The sequence below is a fragment of the Pagrus major genome, chromosome 17, assembly GCF_040436345.1.
Source record: "Pagrus major chromosome 17, Pma_NU_1.0".
NCBI lineage: Eukaryota > Metazoa > Chordata > Actinopteri > Spariformes > Sparidae > Pagrus > Pagrus major.
Window position 1 is genome coordinate 25,363,052 of NC_133231.1, and position 21,141 is coordinate 25,384,192.

Genomic DNA, 21,141 nt, shown 5'->3' on the forward strand with positions numbered 1-21,141 from the left:
GTCACAGACGTCCAAATAACTTCTTGTGGTTGAAAATTAAAGTATTTTAAATGTATTTTTCTGCAGCGAGGATTCATATCCTGACCTCAACCTCCATGATGCATGCTCTTTACGAGGTCAGCTATTTATTTATTTGTTCAAACCACAACCTGGTTCATCTGTCCCCTGCATACATACCTATGGTGAACAAACAACCACCCACAAAAAAGTATGTAAGGAGCTGGTCTGAGGAGACCAGTATTGCACTGAGGGACTGTTTCGACACCACAGACTGGGATGTGTTGTGTGAACCTCACGGGGATGACATCGACAGCCTGACATCCTGCATCACGGACTATATAAATTTCTGCGTGGAAAACGTTGTGCCTACCAGGAAGGTATGGTGTTTCCCCAACAATAAACCCTGGGTGACCCCAGAGCTAAAAGCCCTTCTTAATGAAAAGAAGAGGGTTTTCAAATCTGGGTACAAGGAGGAGCTGAGGAGAGTGCAGAAGGAGCTGAAAAAGGGGATAAGGAGAGGCAAAGATGGCTACAGGAGGAAGCTGGAGAGAGGGGAGCAACGCCAGAGAGGTCTGCAGAGGCCTGAAAACCATCTCTGGCCACACAAAGGACAGTGGGAGGGGCCCTGAATCTGGAGACCAGGACTGGGAAAACCAGTTGAATCTATTTTTTAACAGATTCGACTGTGCCACTTCTCCCGCCCCCACTCACCAGAGCTCAGACCTTACTGTGCTGTCACACCACCCCCCCGACTCTCACTCCAGTACACCCCCACACCACGCCACCCCCCTCCACTCCCTGCCTGAACGATCCACACACCCCACCCCGACCGCTCTCAACAGGAGTCACTCCATGGCCCCACCAACACCCCCAGCCTCTCCATAACAGCTGATCAAGTGAGGAAGGAGCTGAGGAGGACCAAGGCGAGGAAGGCTACTGGCCCTGATGGCATCAACTCCAGACTGCTGAAGGACTGTGCAGATCAGCTCTGTGGAGTACTCCTGCACATTTTCAACCTGAGCCTCAGTCTGGAGAGAGTTTCACTCCTGTGGAAAACATTGTGTGTGGTTCCTGTCCCTAAGACCTGGGCATCAGGTCAGTGGCTGCTTGTTCTTTTTTATGTGCTATTAAATTAATCAATTCAAAAAGGGAAAAGCAATAATGAGAAAATGGTAGAATAGATGGGAAAGAGACAGGACGAGGCGATCTAACCACAAAGTACAGACATCCATGAGGGGAAACAGAAAGGAGGAAGTCATTATAACTAGGTAAAGTTTGATGACATGGGTCTCAACAAGACTGTGTTCGTTGTGTGGAGAAATATATCTGTTTTCATTTCAAAACAACCGAAAATGATGAACATGTCACGGAGGTCACTGAATATTGTATGTATATTTGTATGTAGTGTGAGTGTATGTATGTATGTAGATGTGTGTGTGTTGGTATGTATATGTACACGTGTTCAGCACATATGTATATATGCATATATGGGTGTGTATGTAAATATATGTATATATGTTATATATTAATTGTACATATTGTATATCGAATTGTATATAGTGAGATGGGAGCGTACGAAGGTACGTAGGTTCAGGAATTTCAGTTAATTGATTATGATTTATTAGTGAGTTGTGGGGAAGAGGTAGGATTAAATTAGTGCATACTTCTTCCTACTCCTTATCTGACATGTCAGTGCTTGTTAATGGAATATACTTTGTAACATGCTTTTCATTTTATTATGCTTATTTGTCGAACTAATGTAACTTTTTGTTTTGTTTTCATGTGTCAGAAATAAATTTCCATTCATTCATTCCTTCATTCATTCATTCATTCATTCATCTAGTTTTGTGTGAAACTGCTCAGTGCACGCATGGATGTATGAGTTACAGGGTGCAGTCACTTTTCGGCAGATCCTGCCAAAAAGTGACTGCACCCTATAACTCTGGATTGGGAGGAGTGATATTGACCAAATTCACTGTACATGCACCTGGTTTCCTCTACTATTAATGCTGAAAAGACAGAGAATGTAACCCCTCCCAATCCAGAGTTACTGTAACTCTGGATTGCAAGGAGTGATATTGACCAAATTCACTGTACATGCACCTGGTTTCCTCTACTATTAATGCTGAAAAGACAGAGAATGTAACCCCTCCCAATCCAGAGTTACAGGGTGCAGTCACTTTTCGGCAGGGCCTGCCGAAAAGTGACTGCACCCTGTAAGTCCTTATTGCAAGGAGTGATATTGACCAAATTCACTGTACATGCACCTGGTTTCCTCTACTATTAACGCTAAAAAGACAGAGAATGTAACCCCTCCCAATCCAGAGTTACAGGGTGCAGTCACTTTTCGGCAGGGCCTGCCGAAAAGTGACTGCACCCTGTAAGTCCTTATTGCAAGGAGTGATATTGACCAAATTCACTGTACATGCACCTGGTTTCCTCTACTATTAACGCTAAAAAGACAGAGAATGTAACCCCTCCCAATCCAGAGTTACAGGGTGCAGTCACTTTTCGGCAGGGCCTGCCGAAAAGTGACTGCACCCTGTAAGTCCTTATTGCAAGGAGTGATATTGACCAAATTCACTGTACATGCACCTGGTTTCCTCTACTATTAATGCTGAAAAGACAGAGAATGTAACCCCTCCCAATCCAGAGTTACAGGGTGCAGTCACTTTTCGGCAGGGCCTGCCGAAAAGTGACTGCACCCTGTAAGTCCTTATTGCAAGGAGTGATATTGACCAAATTCACTGTACATGCACCTGGTTTCCTCTACTATTAATGCTAAAAAGACAGAGAATGTAACCCCTCCCAATCCAGAGTTACAGGGTGCAGTCACTTTTCGGCAGGGCCTGCCGAAAAGTGACTGCACCCTGTAAGTCCTTATTGCAAGGAGTGATATTGACCAAATTCACTGTACATGCACCTGGTTTCCTCTACTATTAATGCTAAAAAGACAGAGAATGTAACCCCTCCCAATCCAGAGTTACAGGGTGCAGTCACTTTTCGGCAGGGCCTGCCGAAAAGTGACTGCACCCTGTAAGTCCTTATTGCAAGGAGTGATATTGACCAAATTCACTGTACATGCACCTGGTTTCCTCTACTATTAATGCTGAAAAGACAGAGAATGTAACCCCTCCCAATCCAGAGTAACAGGGTGCAGTCACTTTTCGGCAGGGCCTGCCGAAAAGTGACTGCACCCTGTAAGTCCTTATTGCAAGGAGTGATATTGACCAAATTCACTGTACATGCACCTGGTTTCCTCTACTATTAATGCTAAAAAGACAGAGAATGTAACCCCTCCCAATCCAGAGTTACAGGGTGCAGTCACTTTTCGGCAGGGCCTGCCGAAAAGTGACTGCACCCTGTAAGTCCTTATTGCAAGGAGTGATATTGACCAAATTCACTGTACATGCACCTGGTTTCCTCTACTATTAACGCTAAAAAGACAGAGAATGTAACCCCTCCCAATCCAGAGTTACAGGGTGCAGTCACTTTTCGGCAGGGCCTGCCGAAAAGTGACTGCACCCTGTAAGTCCTTATTGCAAGGAGTGATATTGACCAAATTCACTGTACATGCACCTGGTTTCCTCTACTATTAATGCTGAAAAGACAGAGAATGTAACCCCTCCCAATCCAGAGTTACAGGGTGCAGTCACTTTTCGGCAGGGCCTGCCGAAAAGTGACTGCACCCTGTAAGTCCTTATTGCAAGGAGTGATATTGACCAAATTCACTGTACATGCACCTGGTTTCCTCTACTATTAATGCTGAAAAGACAGAGAATGTAACCCCTCCCAATCCAGAGTTACAGGGTGCAGTCACTTTTCGGCAGGGCCTGCCGAAAAGTGACTGCACCCTGTAAGTCCTTATTGCAAGGAGTGATATTGACCAAATTCACTGTACATGCACCTGGTTTCCTCTACTATTAATGCTAAAAAGACAGAGAATGTAACCCCTCCCAATCCAGAGTTACAGGGTGCAGTCACTTTTCGGCAGGGCCTGCCGAAAAGTGACTGCACCCTGTAAGTCCTTATTGCAAGGAGTGATATTGACCAAATTCACTGTACATGCACCTGGTTTCCTCTACTATTAATGCTGAAAAGACAGAGAATGTAACCCCTCCCAATCCAGAGTTACAGGGTGCAGTCACTTTTCGGCAGGACCTGCCGAAAAGTGACTGCACCCTGTAAGTCCTTATTGCAAGGAGTGATATTGACCAAATTCACTGTACATGCACCTGGTTTCCTCTACTATTAATGCTGAAAAGACAGAGAATGTAACCCCTCCCAATCCAGAGTTACAGGGTGCAGTCACTTTTCGGCAGGACCTGCCGAAAAGTGACTGCACCCTGTAAGTCCTTATTGCAAGGAGTGATATTGACCAAATTCACTGTACATGCACCTGGTTTCCTCTACTATTAATGCTGAAAAGACAGAGAATGTAACCCCTCCCAATCCAGAGTTACAGGGTGCAGTCACTTTTTGGCAGGGCCTGCCGAAAAGTGACTGCACCCTGTAAGTCCTTATTGCAAGGAGTGATATTGACCAAATTCACTGTACATGCACCTGGTTTCCTCTACTATTAGTGCTAAAAAGACAGAGAATGTAACCCCTCCCAATCCAGAGTTACAGGGTGCAGTCACTTTTCGGCAGGGCCTGCCGAAAAGTGACTGCACCCTGTAAGTCCTTATTGCAAGGAGTGATATTGACCAAATTCACTGTACATGCACCTGGTTTCCTCTACTATTAATGCTGAAAAGACAGAGAATGTAACCCCTCCCAATCCAGAGTTACAGGGTGCAGTCACTTTTCGGCAGGGCCTGCCGAAAAGTGACTGCACCCTGTAAGTCCTTATTGCAAGGAGTGATATTGACCAAATTCACTGTACATGCACCTGGTTTCCTCTACTATTAATGCTAAAAAGACAGAGAATGTAACCCCTCCCAATCCAGAGTTACAGGGTGCAGTCACTTTTCGGCAGGGCCTGCCGAAAAGTGACTGCACCCTGTAAGTCCTTATTGCAAGGAGTGATATTGACCAAATTCACTGTACATGCACCTGGTTTCCTCTACTATTAATGCTGAAAAGACAGAGAATGTAACCCCTCCCAATCCAGAGTTACAGGGTGCAGTCACTTTTTGGCAGGGCCTGCCGAAAAGTGACTGCACCCTGTAAGTCCTTATTGCAAGGAGTGATATTGACCAAAGTCACTGTACATGCACCTGGTTTCCTCTACTATTAATGCTGAAAAGACAGAGAATGTAACCCCTCCCAATCCAGAGTTACAGGGTGCAGTCACTTTTTGGCAGGGCCTGCCGAAAAGTGACTGCACCCTGTAAGTCCTTATTGCAAGGAGTGATATTGACCAAAGTCACTGTACATGCACCTGGTTTCCTCTACTATTAATGCTGAAAAGACAGAGAATGTAACACCTCCCAATCCAGAGTTACTGTAACTCTGGATTGCAAGGAGTGATATTGACCAAATTCACTGTACATGCACCTGGTTTCCTCTACTATTAATGCACTTGGGCTACAGGACTGCACAGTAAAAAAAACATTTCTCTCGGTGCTGCGTCTGCCAGCTGACCCGTAACAGACCTACGCCCACTTTCTCTGAACTGATGCGCCTTCCCGTCGGGGGCAGTCGTTTTTCGGCACTACACCGGGTTAATTCAAACCGAAGGTGACGTGACTGGTACTCTTTGGCGCGGAATTTAACTACGCAGCCTAAACCCATCTAGTTTTACCTGAATAGCGCGAGTCCTGCCGCTGGGTCGCCGTATTTACCAACACAGAGCAAAATAAAGACGCCGCAGGCCGATGAGAGATGGTCATTACAATCAAACGGGCTATAGGGGACGAGCTGGCGAATCTGAGTAAGAGTAACTTTGAAAAGTTTTGTGATGAGCTGCTTGACCGCAGGGAAGAGCCGCGGGTCCTACGCAGCGCCGTGGAGGATAAAGGTCCCGGGGAGATAACACAACTCCTGGTGGAAACCTTCACCGAGCCCAAAGCTCTTCATGTGGCTCTGGATTTACTGAGGCAGATTCACTGCAACGAAGCAGCACAGAGGCTGGGTGAGTAAACACGTGGAGCACGACGACTGAAAACATCCAGAGACCATCACAGGCCTCCTGCTGTGCGTAATAGTCATCCAGGCTCCTCATACTTCACCACTACGATCCTTAAACAGGCTATACATTCATTGTCAGGGTGTTAAAAAGTATTAAAAAGTCTTAAAGGTATTAACCTGTATAGCTTGTTTTCAATATGTATATTTATCCAAATAGGTAAAGTTTTCTCTGTTAAGTCCTCATATAGTTTAATTTAAATAGATATCTGAGGCTCATAGAGGTAAAAAAGATCTGAAATATTCCACATAAAAGCCAAGATTAGACTAAAGTTCAGGGAAAATAACACAAATTTGTGTTGCAGAACTTCTTATTTTCTACTGAATAATCTCAGCACCCCTCAGATGTATCTTGTGAACCTTTGGAGGACCCAGGAAACACTGAACCTATTAGTATATAAAGTAATTACAGCTACCACAGAATTGATGATCTAATGATAAATTATCTAATAATATATCAGTCACAGGGCCAATTTTCTAAGTTTTATTTTTTACTTTTAGCTGATAATACTAAAATAAACTAAACTAAAAAACTAATACGTAAACAAAACACATTTTCGCAAAAATAAAACTCATCTTACACTATATTTAATCAGTTTGACTTTTATTAATTGCACTGTATATGCTTGGATATTCCCTGCCTATCAAAAGACTGCCTGTGAACTGTCTGGGTGCTGATGAGGCACTTCCTTCCCCTGCCTGCCTCCTTTGCTGAGTTCTTTCTCATGTTTTTTTTTTTTTTTTATGTTTAAACAAGGCTGTGGTGTTGTTATAGTAGCGAACAGCTCAGCCACATCACAGCTCGCAACGCTGTAAAATGGCTCCAAACGATGTTCCTCTTTCGTTCTTTTTTGCAGATTTTTAGCAACAATTTAGGTGTGATGATACAGTCATCCAGAATTTGGACATTTTTGGTTCTGGTATCTTGAAAGCGCTTGAATGTCATGCTTAAAAAAGCTGTATGAACCCTGAAATAGGCACAATAATGTAGAATCATTGCAGAAAGATATATATATATATATATATATATATATATATATATATATATATATATATATATATATGGAAAAAGGAAAATAAATAGGTACAGGTAGTAGGTAGTAGGTAAGCATCTAAAAACTACACAGTGCCCCTGTAAGTAATTAATGTTGTTATTTATGGTTTCCATCAATGTGGTGGTCCTAAAACATATTTTAATCCCAAAGACTAAACTTCAAAATGAAAAGTTATGTCTCCTCTGTCTTTATATCACCAAAGAAGTCTCAGTGAGTCACCATACCAGGCAGTGGATTTTGAGGTGTATGAGTGTGTATATGGTGGAAGATTGTACCGTTTCAATGAATGCTGCACTCAGAAACCTCCTAAGAATATCTTACAACAACCTTTCACCATCCTATTTTCTTTCTCCACAGAATCAAAAACCAAAGTCTCTGTGGACGTAAGTTGAACTTCACACACTGAAATTCAAAGATTCTCTTTAACATGCAGCTGGTTCATTAAAAATAATACTCACTGGTGTTTTCATTTTTGCTCTTCTCCTTTAGAATGGTGACCCTGTCCTCCCTAAGACTTCGAGCGGGGAGTTGAAGAAACAGCCCTCACAGGAGGCTCTGAACTTTGTGGCAGACCAGTATCCCTTACAGGCTACTGGACAGGGAGGTCCTCCTGTGAAGAAGCCAGAAGAGGTGGAGGCTGATGCGAAGGCCCGCGTTCGCTCTGAGGGCGGGGAGCCTTATAATGCTAGGCTCGTTCTGAGCCGGTTCATCATTCAGTTTGGCCAGTACAAAGGTCAAACCTTCAAGTGGCTGCTGGAGAACGATGTGGGCTACGCTGTTTATGTGGTGGCCACCCACCGGGAGCAGCGAAAGCACACAAAGCATCAGAACCCACTGATGGCTCACAAGGTACTGCAAAAAAAAAGAAAGAAAAGGAGATGCTGTCTGCACAGTGTAGGGACCTCGTACTCGACCTGGTGCCTCTCTGGAGTTTTGCCATTATCATGATATGATTTTTTTTTTATATATACCGGTATTATCATGAACAATATCATATGGCACACACCTACCAAACAAGTTCACAAAAGTTATTATGAATGAAACCTGTTCAACCTACATGGTCGTCTCGACAAAGCAGAGTTGAGGTAGCAGCTCCCTGCGTGCCTTCACCTGCAAGTCGTTCTGGCAGAAATGACAACCTGCAACATGCCTATACATGATGTGATCAGCCGCAGCACCACTCGGCTCTTGATTAGATTCTCACTCAAATGCAGTGATATTTTCATGCCTCCAAGCTTGCGATGGCCATGGTGAGAGGCATTATGTTTTTGGCTTGTCAGCTTGTCACTACATCTCATTCTTGTAAACTTGAATCTCAAGAACACCTTGAGGGAATTTCTTTAAACTTGGCACAAAACATCCACATGTACTCAGTGATGAACTGATTAGTTTTGAATGGTCACACTTCATATGATAAGTACGACAAAACATTTTTCCATGGATGTGCAATAAGATAAAATGATAAAGTGAAAACATTTACATCCAAAAGGTCAAGGGTTAACTCCACTGTGACATCATAATTTTATTTTATTTTAAATTTTTTTGTCCTTAGCCAATTGATAGTGGTGTTATTTGTATCGTTATCTACTCAAACTGCCCCTAAAGAGAGGAAATGATGTGTTTTATCTAATTAATTATAAATTGTGTAGTAAGAGCTTTAATAATAACACACATTTCTTTTTATTTGTAGGATTCTTTGACTCGATACGCCACTGCTTACGCTGAGGTTTTGAAAGAAGTCAGACTGTATCCTATCGGAGGCCAGCCCAGCACTGCCTCAAGGTATGTGTTGTTTTTGGAAAAAGTTTGGTTGCACTCTCCTGATGACTGTAGAGCAGCATATGTTGTATATTATAAATATCTATAAATAAACTGAACTTAATGTGCCACTTTAACAGTGTCACTTGTAGATAATTTGGTTGTGCAATGTTCGTTTGTCCTCTGATGCCTTGGACGGCCTGACCCACTCAAGTTTTCTCTGCCTCAGCTCCAGGCCCGGGACCGGAAGGAAGAAATCATTCTCCACTTACACCCGTTACTGACTGGATCGAGTGTCTGAGGGAGGGCTTCAGATTTTAAAACCAGCAAATGTGGATGTGCCACACATTTCAGCAGCCTGTTGAAACCTTTTTTAAGCTTTTCTAATGACAAATTTTAAACAAATGCAAATTAATATATTCATTTTCTGATATTTGGTTTGATTAATGCACTATTTATCCACATTAATAAACCCCTTTAATTATAACTCTTACTCTGTGAGTGATGCCTTATTGGATAACAGTATGAACAGTATGAGCAATCATAGGGCAATCATTATCAAAATGCGTCAACAGGGTCAAACAGAAAAGCTGGGAAACAGTTAAAAGTCCATAAAAGGTCAATTTATGTAGACTAATGTATTTGTGGAAATATACAGCACCTGTGTATTGTTTCAAATGCCTGCCAGGACTAAGACTGATAAATATTAAAGGAGCTCCATGCTCTATTTGTAGCAATTTACATGCATTATATGTTTACATTTTTAATTGGACATATGTGAGCAGACTGAAATGTGACTTAAAAAAAAATGACTATACAAGCCTGCAGATGATTTGTTTAAGTTTTTAAAGCTGCTGTATTGTGGATTCCTTTTGCGAAGGACTCGGGTAAGATTTTCAGCGACAGTGTGACTTTTTGCTCGTTGTCGAGTGCCTCATCTCATGTGTTTCTCAGTACATCTCGTATAGACTTCAATACAGCTGTGACCACAGTTTGGCCCCAAAGACAGATTCAGTGACATAATGACCCTTCTTTCTTTTTTAGGTTCCTTGTATAGAAGGTGGAAGTGAGATTTGATCACAACTGGCCACTCTACACACAAGAGACTCGAGTTCAGTTTTGTTTTTTTAATACCCCGGTGTTGTAAAATCATAAATGAATGAACCTTGAACCTTTAGAAACAGAGTCCCCGAACATGAACTAACAACCGTCTTCCAGCACAACACAGAAGGTCCACAGAGCACCTTTAATATAAAAACATAATTAAGATTAAGATGTTGAGTCACAGAGCAAAAGCAACCCAAGAAAATATATGATGGCGAATTATAAAACATTGATATCTTGAGTCTCTCAGGGTGGTTGCTGCAGGTAATCCTCTGTATCCTCTGACATTGTTCTGGCTGGGCAGTTCATCCAACACGGTGTCTAGCATTCACTTCCTGGATGAGATGACTGTCACTGAGGAGAAAGAGAAAGAGACATTGACTCATTAATGAAACATGTTGGAGTTGACAGCTTATGTCTTACATTACATCTTAAAGTTACGGTTATATGGTATTTTTCTTAATCCAAGATTTTGCTTTGTGAAACTTAATGAAGATGTCAAAACTGAGACACAATGGATTACATGCTGCATCATTCCCTGTGAATCCCATGTGCATGTGAAGGCAATTTGTACCCGGTGCAGAAATGGCAGACCCTGCCACAAAGTACTAAGACTACAGAGTGTACAGAGTGGTATTTATTGAATATAAATATATGATTTGGCTGCTGCAGAAAAAAATATGAACCATAAATGGTATCAACAATAAGGTTTTAGCTTTAATGTGTCAAAATTAACAGTTACAAAAGTTACATGAATACTGATTTATGAAATAATTTACTTTAATGTCAGCTTGATCTTTTTTTTAGGGAAGCTTTTCATATAAACTGAGGACAGAAAGGACAATAAGAGCCAACATCCAGCCTGCAGGCAGTACAATGAGAAGGTGTGTAATCAATCACAGTACCTTTTCCCACAATTTGTCTTGCAGCTGTAAAATTTTCAAAATAAATTAAACTGTATAGCAAAGTTACTCTTTGCACAATGCTGTACAAGTCAAATTCAGTGCGTGCAGGTCAACTCACTGTCGAAACGAGGTGTCTACTGTAGTCCATTTGTCGCTTTGACTGTAAAAACACAGAAAGAAACACGCTGAATAACACTGACAGATTACCTGCATGCAGTTTACTCTTGCGTTCATTAGTCTGGGCCTCAGCCTGCTGTGTAGCTGAGGTGTAGTGTTATATTACAAGTGAAAAGCTGAGATATGTTGTCTCAGATCAAATACGCTGTGACTGTAAAATGTGATCCAAAAGCAGCTGTTACTCATATTTTATTACTATATTATACTCGTATCATATTTGTTGTGTTTACTGCAGGAATGCTTGAAATGTCGTTTCAATTAAGAGAGTCCAACAAGCCAGGCCAACATATTGGGAGGTCACAGTATACTGGTAAAATATATAATAAATACATATATATCGGTTAAAATAGTTGAAAGTTGAATCATAAGCTGATTCATGTTCTTGGTGAGAGTCAGATGGAGACAGAATGTTGTACACTACGTAAAGCTACAGCTTGTGGCTTAGCTTAGCATAAAGACAGGAAACAAGGGGAAACAGCTAGCCAGACCCTGACCAAAGGTAAAAATAAATAAATGAATAAATAAATAACTAAATAAATAAAGCATCAGGGACTATTTTTCGGCCAGGTGCAGTGATCTCCAGATCACCTGTGAGTGAGCGGAGAGTCCAGAAAATCTCTGCTCCCCACCAAGAAATAGTCCCACATGTAATCCCTGTAAAAGTGAACTTCCTGCATAGATTAATCAACTGAGATATAACATGGTAATTAATGAGGTTGAGCTGGTGGGTGGAGTTTTTTTTTTAACCATTGCACAGATGCAGGCTAGCTGTTTTTCCCCCACTTTTTTCCAGTCTTTATGCTAAGCTAAGCTAACCAGCTGCTGGCTGTAGCCTTATCACCTATTCCACAGACACACATGAGAGTGTAATCTCCTCATCTAACTGTCAGCAAGGAAGCAAACAAGCACTAAAAATGTCAAACTATTGCTTTTTAAAAAAAAAAAAAAAAAAAAGTATTAAATGGACAAATATAAAATGAATAATGCCAATATTGTTATCAGCACGAGCCTTACAATGTATTGACCAGGCCCAGGCTCTATTCCTATAATCTATCATTTTAATGTGGCCAAGCGTACAAATGGAAGTAAAATGATAAGGTGCGTGTTTTTGCAGGTTGGTTCATTTAATCAGCTTGGGTCCTTCATGCTGTGTGCTTTACATGATAACATCTGACTGTTCTCAACAGAACAACATGGTCTACACGTAGCCTCGTTCACGTACTCGCGGAAATGTACAGTAATCTCACCAAGAGCCTCTGCGTCCTCGTTGCAGTCGATCTGTCTCAGTGTCTCCACGGCCACCTGAAGAGCTTTGGCCTCGGTAAAAGTGGAAACCAGGACGTCAACGACATCTAAGTAGCCTTTACCCTCCAGCCTGTTCCGTCTGATTCGCGGCTCTTCTCTGCGGTCCAGAATTTCGTGACGGAACTTTTCGAAGTTCCGCTCTGACAGATCCTCCAGAGTGTCCGCCAGAGCCCGCCGTATGGTGTTCGGACGCATTTCTCAGCCTGTCACCTGCTGAAAGGTGCGACTCTGTAGTTTGTTTGGTTGTTTTTCCTGAGTTTGGTTTTGGTTTTATTTTTCTCCTTCACTTCGTTATATAGGAAGATGAACTGACAAGAAGGAGGCATTCACTGCCGCTTTAAAAAAATCGAAATTGTGGGCTGCAGCCGCACCCGACAACGCGGGAAAAAAGAAATGACAGCAGGTAAAGGTGGATTTTTCTTTTTCTTTCTCAGGGTTATTTTTCTGTCCTTAGCCTTCACAGAAAAATACACCTGAAACACTTGAGACTTGATTATTTATTTATTTATTTATTAAGTTTTTTGTCAGATTTTATAATAAAACCACAGGTTATTTGAACAATTGCTGCCTCTCCGGTCATCAATTTGTTAATATTTGATTTTTAATCAGTTATTTAACATTCCAAGCATCACAAAAACTACTTGTCCCTACTAGTCTTGTATATCAGGAAAGTGCCGCATTTTGAGTTTAAAGTTACGTTTTTCTCCCATTTGCAATATTAAAATAATAAAAATAATATACATAACTATCAAATGTATGATAGAAATTACACAAAAAATGTAATTCCGAATAAATATGATAAAATATATGAAAGTAATCGTTCCCTGTCACTGGTGTCACCGTGTGAGTATCATCTTTCATGTGCGACCTCTGGTGTGGATATTTACGAGCAGCACTGAAGGCAGCATGAGATAAGGAAGAAGCTACGGTCTGTGGTGCTGTACATTACTGTGTGTTATGGGCTAAACAGCTCACTCACTACTGACACATTTATACACCTAACACAACTGAAATAATTCCGATAATGAATCTGTATTAAATACACTTCAGGCTATACTATCGCAGCATGCAGCAGCTTCATACTTATTGATTTTATGATTAATTACCTAATAATAGGTAATAAAAACAATACAACAACATGTCAAAGTCATATTAATTACCTTAAAAGACACATTTTATAATAATAATAATAATCAAAGGCAGGATCCAGATGTACTAAACAACATGCATAGAGTGAGAACTTCAGACAAATCTTTATTTATACACAGTTTATTTAAAAAAACAAAAAAAACAATCATCCTACAGGTTAAAACTTTCACCTGTAAATGATTATGCATAAAGATTATGCAGTTTATGTTATTCTGATTAAAAAACAGAGGTAGACATGAGTTTTGTATTACAAAATAAAAATAATATAAATGCACAAAACTCTACATAGCAATGATATAAACACTATTTACAAATCAATTTCTTTGTAAAAAAAACAACACATCACATGAAAATATGGCCCCAGATGTTGTAAAATGATCTATTTCTAGTGCTGAGAAAACCCCTGGCTTGTTCCTGTGCTGCAGCTATTCAGCCCTGAGGTCAAGGAGCTACATGTTTACGAGTCAGCTATCTGAGCTTGTATTTTATATCGTCTATTATTGAAAACTGACTGCATAATGAAACCATTTTTCCTGAAATGCAGCTTCTCCTGGCCTCTGTGCGACAACACATCCCCCCATGAGGATGCTCTAGTTCAGCCAGGGCTTGAAGAGGATGTGTTCACTTTTTATTTTTAAATCTGTAGTACTCCATGAAAATGTGCTGGTCACTCTCATCCAGCACCACTCAGAGTCCAGGTCACCGCTCCCTACTGTGACGCCCATGTTTCGCTGCTGTGCTCCGATGCTGCTGCCGCCGGTACCCCAGGACACTGCCAGGACTCAGTGGGCAAAACGTTCAGACTGGTCAGGACCTCCTGCGCCGTCTTTCCCAGCATGCCCTGAACGTCACAGACGAAGCGGTAGACGTAGCGTTTGCCCGCCGTCTTGTGGATGATGTTCTTGTGGTAGTAGTAACGCAGGCCACGGCTCAACTTCTCGTAGTTCATCTTTGGTTTGTTCTTGCACTGGCCCCAGCGCTTGGCCACCTGTTGGATCAACAAACACCACATAGAGATGAAGTTAACTGTGTTTTATACCCCCCCATTTAGCAATGGAAGAGGAAGTAAACCTGAGGCTTAAATTTGCATGTTTCGGTTGGTAAATGATTCATACGGTCCAGTAAATCCCCTCAACTGGCTGCAATGGCTGCAACGTTATCATTCGGGGCAACCTCAACCTCGCCCTCTGCCCGTATAGTCTGATATTCTTATTATTTTGTTGTGTTCAGGGCGTGTCTAGGTGTCACCAATTATGTAGAAAGACTCAACAATCAACTCTCTTTCTTCAAAATGACTTATTGCACCTTTAAAAAGATAAATCCTGCTGAAAATCTGGTGTTTGCTGACATCCAGTGGCTTAACCTCTCATCTGGCTGCAGTGAAGTACAGGCAGACTCCACGTCAGAGGTGAAACAGGTTTGAATTGTTTAATCTCCCTTTCAGTCTGGTTTTATATTACTCATTATACTCATAAATTACTCATCATTTCATTTAGGACTTTTCTCATATTCTATTGAAAAGTGGAACTTCTTTGTTCCTTGAACAGTTAAAAAATAAACCATGTGAGAAGTTGAGAGGGGAAATGTTTGTGAGGTCCAAAAAGGTTGGAAACTGGTTTAATTCTTCATAAATCACTTTAAAAACTCATCATGTGTCTTTTTTTAATGTAACAACAGTTGTTGAATAAATGTAGTGGAGTAAAAAGTAAAATATTCCCCACTAAAATGTAATGAAATACTAGATTAAAGTAATAAAATGGAAATACTTGAGTAATGAACTTCAAAGCTGTACTTAAGTACAGCACTTGAGTAAATGTACTTTCCACCACTGCCATCTCCTCACCTCTGTGGGGTCGGACATCTTGAACTCCCAGCCGTCTCCCGTCCAGCAGATGAAGGTTCGGCAGGCAGAGTCCAGAAGTAACTCCAGTAGAAACTGCCACAGCTGGATTGGACCAGAACCTGAATGAATGAGAGAATTAATGAATTAATAAATACATTGTTTAATTTATTTATCATCAATTATTAACTCTACGCACTCTAACTTCTACACAAGATAAAGAAGCGATACAGCGGCGTAAAAATACTCGGCTACAAGTTAAATTCAAATTTACCTTCAAAATTGTAAGTAAAATCACACTAGTATTACAGCTAAATGTAGAAAAAATGCCTCTATATCATATAATGTACTAACAAATTATTACTACTGATGCATTAATGTTTAAGTAGCATTTTAATGTTGTGGTTGGTCAATGTGGCACTAATTTCTAATTCATTCATCATATTTTAAACTCAATCTGTAAAGAAACGAATAACTAAAGCTGACATCTTCAGCAGTTTAAAGCTTTTGCCAGAAGATGATGCGTTCAGGGATTCGCTTTTAGGGTTGTTTTGGCAATCACTCAGAGAATCTTAACAATCAGCACAGAAGAGATGCAAGTTCTCACCTGGATACGCTGACATTCCTGTCATGTGGCCCTCCCTGTCTGGCCTCTGAGGGTGTGTGTTTTTACGTTTGACCACACGGGGGCAGTACTGCTCTGAGGACTGAGGGCAGGAGGCTGGCGGAGGGTGTGGCAGGGGGGCAGTAAAGCTGGGTGAGGGGTATTCAGGCCAGAAGGACGAGGACTGCCTCTGTCCGTCAGAGTCGTACAGTTCAGCCGAGTGACACGAGTAGCTCTGATCCGTCTCACCTGGAAACAAAAAACAAGAATTACACACTGAACTGTAAAAATTAGCCCACTGTGAGGGTGTTTGTTTAATATCCACAGGTGAAAAGTCTTACTTTGTAATGTATTTGATCCTTTTGCAGTTAGAAAGGGGCTGTGGCTGCCCTCCATGGCCGGGCTGAACTGTCCGTTCTGGGGCACCAGGCTCTGGTACGTCTGTGGAGACTCCTGGTATCCAGTTTGTGGCTGGTCCACCGTGAGCCCATCTGCTGTTAAGAACAAAGTTAGTCTTTAAGAAAAGAAAGGCCTTTAAAAGAGTGTTTTACACACAGTATGAGTGGAGTACGAGGCTCACCGTGTGGATATGAGGTCCACCAGTTGAACTCCTGGTATGAGTCCAGGTTGAAGAGGGCTGTGTCGCTGGTGCTCACTGAGGACAAAGAGCAAGAAAATGTTAAAATGAGTCAAAAACACCAACATGTTACTGACAGGGTGTGTTTGAGTAGTGTCCCCTGCAAACTATTGTCATAAACTAAGAGAAACAAGCTCTACACTAAATGTTTCTGAGTAAATAGGAGTGTAAATGTTTGATTTATAATCATTCATTCACATCTAGTTTAGTTTTGGTAGTGAAAGAACTTAAACATTCATGCCAATAAAGCTTATTTGAATTGATTTGTGTGTTTTTTTGTGTGTTTTGAGGTTTTACCTTTAGCGTCATATGGGTGAGACGCTTTCGGAGGCTCTGGGTAGCTGCTCTCTGTGACGTACTGCTGCTGTCCGGGTGCTTTACTGTCTAACAGAAAAGACAGGTCTTCACCAGTGTAGTCTGGAGGTTAAACAGAATACAGACAGATGGAGTCAGTAAATGATGATGGAGGCGGGATAGAGGCACAGCACATGCTTCAAAAGGACCACACCAATTGTTTAATCTGACTTACTTCACATTAATGCTTTACATTTTCCCAAACAAGACTTTTTCAGATTGATTTCATCCTTACAGGGCAGCTATCGGTTTCCATTTGCTTCAGCACTGTTTGAAAATTCAACTACAGAGACTTGTAATCTAAAAAAACAAGTAATTAAATTAAGTATACATGGCACTGAGCCTGTTTTCTCAATATATTTTGGTCACAGACGTGTTATCATCATGCAGTAGTAAGGCTGAGAGGTGGTGAAAGCTCTTCATTTTGATGCATTTAGGTGATGTGGGAAAAATCAGACATCTTTTTCAAGACATCCATATTTGATTACCATTTGTCTTTTAAGTTTGATTTTCTGACGTGAGCTTTTTGGTGAACTGAACGCACCACAGACGAAGACCTTTTCCAACCAACCAGCCAACGTTCACAGCTAAATCACAGATTAAGATAAATAACCTGCCTGTCGTTTCAAGTCTCTGTAAGTGGATTTTCTTACTGTGCTGAAATAAACTGCTGTAAAGCATAAAGTCACCAAAAAAGGAAAATTCTCAGTCATTATCTACTCATCCAAATGCAGGTGGAAAGTCAGGGGAAGTTTTGTAGTCCACAAAACATTTCTGGAGCTTCGCAGCAAAACAGCGTTGCAGCATTCTCATAAAATGGCTCCATACAGCTCATTTGGCATAATCCAAGTCACCAGAAGCCCCAAGAGCCCAAATTAATTCAAAAAGACATTATTTACACCCTTTAAAATGTCAGATCTTCACTGAAGCTAAGTCTGAAGTAGGTGTGAAAACGTCTTTTCAAATCAGGAGGCTTCCGGAGACTTGGATTACGCTGGACGAGCAGTATGGAGCCATTTTGTGTTTCCTGGGGGGGTTGTTTCTTACATTTCAAAACAAGTCCCCATCTACTTCAGTTGTTCAGGAGATTGCTGCAACTCTGTTTTGAAGTGAAGCTCCAGAAATGTTTTGTGGACTACAAAACTTCACCTGGGGGTGTACAGATATCGACTGAATATTCATTTCTGGGTGAACTTGTCCTTTAAAGGGTAGAAAATTCATCTAAAAATGCGTGAAGTCATCGGTTCGGTCCTTTGAGCAGGGGGGTTAGTTACAGCTCAGCTCAGCATAAAAGTGAGGAAAGATGGGATGAACTTTTTTTATCTCGACGGTGGATGTTGACACAAGAAAAAAGCCATTTGTTTACTGTCGAATCAGCACCAGGCACTCAAGCTCATGCACCTCAGGGTTTTTTTTTTTTTTAAAGCTCAATGGATGGAGGCAGCTCGGAGGAAACAAGGGAGGGAGGGGGAGGAAGAGGGAGGAGGAAACGCCAGGCGGAGGGAGTGTGACAGAGTAGTGATGGAGGGATGGGGAGGGAGACGGGGGGGGACTCTAAATCTGTTGGAGGAGGAAGTCTGGAGGAAAGGATTAGGGAAGACAGAGAGGGGAGTGTCTTTAACCTGACCACCCTGTTTCTCTGTCTTTGCCTACCTCAGCCCATTCAAGCGTTATTCACACACACACACTCACACACATGCAACAGCAGCCACCCCGTTATCCTGGGTTTGAGCGAGAGCCCCCGGGTGTCAAGGTCTCATTGAGAAAGCTCTGACAGATGTGATGATACAGTCTGCGCAAATATTTCCTCTGTCCTTCAGCTGCTCAGGTTCAGAGGAAACAGATCACGCAAACATTTTTTTTTTCTTTCTTTCTTTTTTTAAAACCCCCACAAAACTCTGTCTGTGAGACTTTAAACTGCTCAAAAGTCATGATGTGATGGAGCAATCAGGTCAGTCAAGTGATTCTCTAAACTCACCATAAGATGCAAAGTCAAAGCCAGCCGGCACTTCCTGTGTCCTGAAGTCTTCTGTGTAATATCCAGTCTGGCAAACCTCCATCTGTGTTGAAAGACAGCTCTGATTATTGATCAACAGCCATTGCACTCCATATTATTTTGCAACAAAAACGGATATAGTCAGAGCAACTTAGGGGTGCAACTTACAGTTATTTCCTTTAAATATTATTATTTTTCTGATTGAATAGTTCATCATTTAGTTTAAAAAATGTCAAAAAAATGTTGGAAAAAGACCCAAACACAATCTGTTACGTGAAGACAACATTTACACTTATTCAGTGGGATAAATTAGAGATAATCTAAGTTATAGGCTGGATGTTATGAATGAATGACAATGAAATAAAAATTCAAATGAAAAAGTGAAAACCCACCTTTATTTTCGACTCTTTGCTGTCTGTGTTTCTGTCCCCCGGTTTGATGATCGTGTCCCAGTACATCTCTGTCGTCTCTTCCTCTCTCTTTGACTCTTTACACACTCTGTTTACCGCATCTACCGCACAACAACGAGTGGTCAGTCTGCGGCCGGAGCGGCGCCGTTTTAAACGCAGCGGAGGTGGGCGGGGCCAGTCCTCGCTCCAGCGTCGTGACCAGCCTTGTTTAATACAACGTGACGTCAGACGCCCCCTTCCCTCCTGCCTCCCATAGCAACAGGCAAGTAAACATTCATTCATAAAAGACTCACCGACACCTGGTGATATAACAGAGTTTAACCCACTAATGCAGCGGTGCAAGAAGTCATTTCAGCAAAATCACACTAACAATACTCAAGTAAAAGTCATGAATTCAAAATATTTTCTTATGTATAAAAGTAAGCTACTACTAGTAAATAAAGTAAGCTACTACTAGTAAATAAAGTAAGCTACTACTAGTAAATAAAGTAAGCTGCTACTAGTAAATAAAGTAAGCTGCTACTACTAGTAAATAAAGTAAGCTGCTACTACTAGTAAATAAAGTAAGCTGCTACTACTAGTAAATAAAGTAAGCTACTACTAGTAAATAAAGTAAGCTGCTACTACTAGTAAATAAAGTAAGCTGCTACTACTTGCAACATAAAGTAAGCTACTACTAGTAAATAAAGTAAGCTGCTACTACTAGTAAATAAAGTAAGCTACTACTTGCAACATAAAGTAAGCTACTACTAGTAAATAAAGTAAGCTACTACTAGTAAATAAAGTAAGCTGCTACTACTAGTAAATAAAGTAAGCTGCTACTACTAGTAAATAAAGTAAGCTACTACTAGTAAATAAAGTAAGCTGCTACTAGTAAATAAAGTAAGCTACTACTTGCAACATAAAGTAAGCTACTACTAGTAAATAAAGTAAGCTGCTACTACTAGTAAATAAAGTAAGCTGCTACTACTAGTAAATAAAGTAAGCTGCTACTACTAGTAAATAAAGTAAGCTGCTACTACTAGTAAATAAAGTAAGCTACTACTAGTAAATAAAGTAAGCTACTACTAGTAAATAAAGTAAGCTACTACTTGCAACATAAAGTAAGCTACTACTAGTAAATAAAGTAAGCTGCTACTACTAGTAAATAAAGTAAGCTACTACTTGCAAGAAAAAGTAAGCTACTTTTAGCAACAAGTAAGCAACTTTTAGCAACAAAAAATAAGCTACTGCTAGCAACAGAAAGTAAGTTAGTTAAGCAACAAAAAGTAAGCTACTATTAGCAAGAATAAGTAAGCTACTTGTAGCAACAAAACATAAGTTAGGCTACTTAAAGTAGGCTATCAAAAGTACACATAGGCAGCAGAATGCCCCCTGTAACTGTCATATATAGTCTGCCGCAATATCTTATCATAATTATTATAATATTACATTTAGCATTGTAGTATTCTTGTTTTAGAAATTATTATTGTTTATTTACATGCAGGCTAGTTGAGTAAAAAATACAATATTTCTTCGTGAAATGTATATGTAAAAGTATAATGTAGTTTAAAATGGAAATACTCAAGTAAATTTTACTTAAATCCCGCCTACTTGAGTAAAAGAGGCCTTCTCTCCATCACTGATTAGCCTAACTATAGCAGCTAACACAGTGTTGTATAAAGTGCCCAAAAGTTATACTTGTAAAAGTAAAGACATCATGTTAAACTACTTTAGTA

General features: G+C 40.8%; 3 protein-coding genes across 5 annotated transcripts; 1 reads left to right on the forward strand and 2 right to left on the reverse strand.

Annotated features, from left to right (window-relative positions):
- Nucleotides 1-5,692: 5,692 nt before the first annotated feature.
- Nucleotides 5,693-9,435, forward strand: LOC141011770 (uncharacterized). The gene is made up of 5 exons (XM_073485045.1): nucleotides 5,693-6,076; nucleotides 7,542-7,567; nucleotides 7,674-8,033; nucleotides 8,875-8,966; nucleotides 9,172-9,435. The coding sequence occupies exons 1-5, from the start codon at nucleotides 5,827-5,829 to the stop codon at nucleotides 9,224-9,226; spliced, it is 783 nt and encodes a 260-aa protein (XP_073341146.1). The 5' UTR covers nucleotides 5,693-5,826; the 3' UTR covers nucleotides 9,227-9,435.
- A 734-nt stretch (nucleotides 9,436-10,169) lies between these two features.
- On the reverse strand, nucleotides 10,170-12,706 carry LOC141011773 (apoptosis-associated speck-like protein containing a CARD). The gene is made up of 3 exons (XM_073485046.1): nucleotides 12,376-12,706; nucleotides 11,070-11,111; nucleotides 10,170-10,400 (listed from the first exon to the last, which is right to left on the reverse strand). The coding sequence occupies exons 1-2, from the start codon at nucleotides 12,626-12,628 to the stop codon at nucleotides 11,086-11,088; spliced, it is 279 nt and encodes a 92-aa protein (XP_073341147.1). The 5' UTR covers nucleotides 12,629-12,706; the 3' UTR covers nucleotides 10,170-10,400; nucleotides 11,070-11,085.
- A 959-nt stretch (nucleotides 12,707-13,665) lies between these two features.
- etsrp (ETS1-related protein) lies at nucleotides 13,666-19,541 on the reverse strand. 3 transcript variants are annotated; one of them, XM_073485469.1, is made up of 8 exons: nucleotides 19,406-19,541; nucleotides 18,996-19,077; nucleotides 16,961-17,080; nucleotides 16,607-16,681; nucleotides 16,368-16,517; nucleotides 16,030-16,275; nucleotides 15,426-15,544; nucleotides 13,666-14,570 (listed from the first exon to the last, which is right to left on the reverse strand). In XM_073485469.1, the coding sequence occupies exons 1-8, from the start codon at nucleotides 19,469-19,471 to the stop codon at nucleotides 14,292-14,294; spliced, it is 1,137 nt and encodes a 378-aa protein (XP_073341570.1). In that variant the 5' UTR covers nucleotides 19,472-19,541; the 3' UTR covers nucleotides 13,666-14,291. The 3 variants fall into 3 exon arrangements, with proteins under 3 accessions (XP_073341570.1, XP_073341571.1, XP_073341569.1); XM_073485470.1 differs by having other exon boundaries at nucleotides 13,723-14,570; nucleotides 16,368-16,520; nucleotides 16,961-17,047; XM_073485468.1 differs by having other exon boundaries at nucleotides 13,723-14,570; nucleotides 16,368-16,520.
- Nucleotides 19,542-21,141: the final 1,600 nt, after the last annotated feature.

What these genes read in the sequence shown, in the direction of transcription:
- LOC141011770 (XM_073485045.1), top strand. Translation starts at nt 5,827, where the DNA reads ATGGTCATTACAATCAAACGGGCTATAGGGGACGAGCTGGCGAATCTG. An exon ending in ACCCACTGATGGCTCACAAG is followed by an intron (nt 8,034 to 8,874) that starts GTACTGCAAAAA and finishes TTTTATTTGTAG; the next exon opens with GATTCTTTGACTCGATACGC. An exon ending in CAGCCCAGCACTGCCTCAAG is followed by an intron (nt 8,967 to 9,171) that starts GTATGTGTTGTT and finishes TCTCTGCCTCAG; the next exon opens with CTCCAGGCCCGGGACCGGAA.
- LOC141011773 (XM_073485046.1), bottom strand. Translation starts at nt 12,628, where the DNA reads ATGCGTCCGAACACCATACGGCGGGCTCTGGCGGACACTCTGGAGGAT. An exon ending in CGAGGACGCAGAGGCTCTTG is followed by an intron (nt 11,112 to 12,375) that starts GTGAGATTACTG and finishes GTGTTTTTACAG; the next exon opens with TCAAAGCGACAAATGGACTA.
- etsrp (XM_073485468.1), bottom strand. Translation starts at nt 19,471, where the DNA reads ATGTACTGGGACACGATCATCAAACCGGGGGACAGAAACACAGACAGC. An exon ending in GTGGACCTCATATCCACACG is followed by an intron (nt 16,521 to 16,606) that starts GTGAGCCTCGTA and finishes TGTTCTTAACAG; the next exon opens with CAGATGGGCTCACGGTGGAC. An exon ending in AGATGTCCGACCCCACAGAG is followed by an intron (nt 14,571 to 15,425) that starts GTGAGGAGATGG and finishes TTGATCCAACAG; the next exon opens with GTGGCCAAGCGCTGGGGCCA.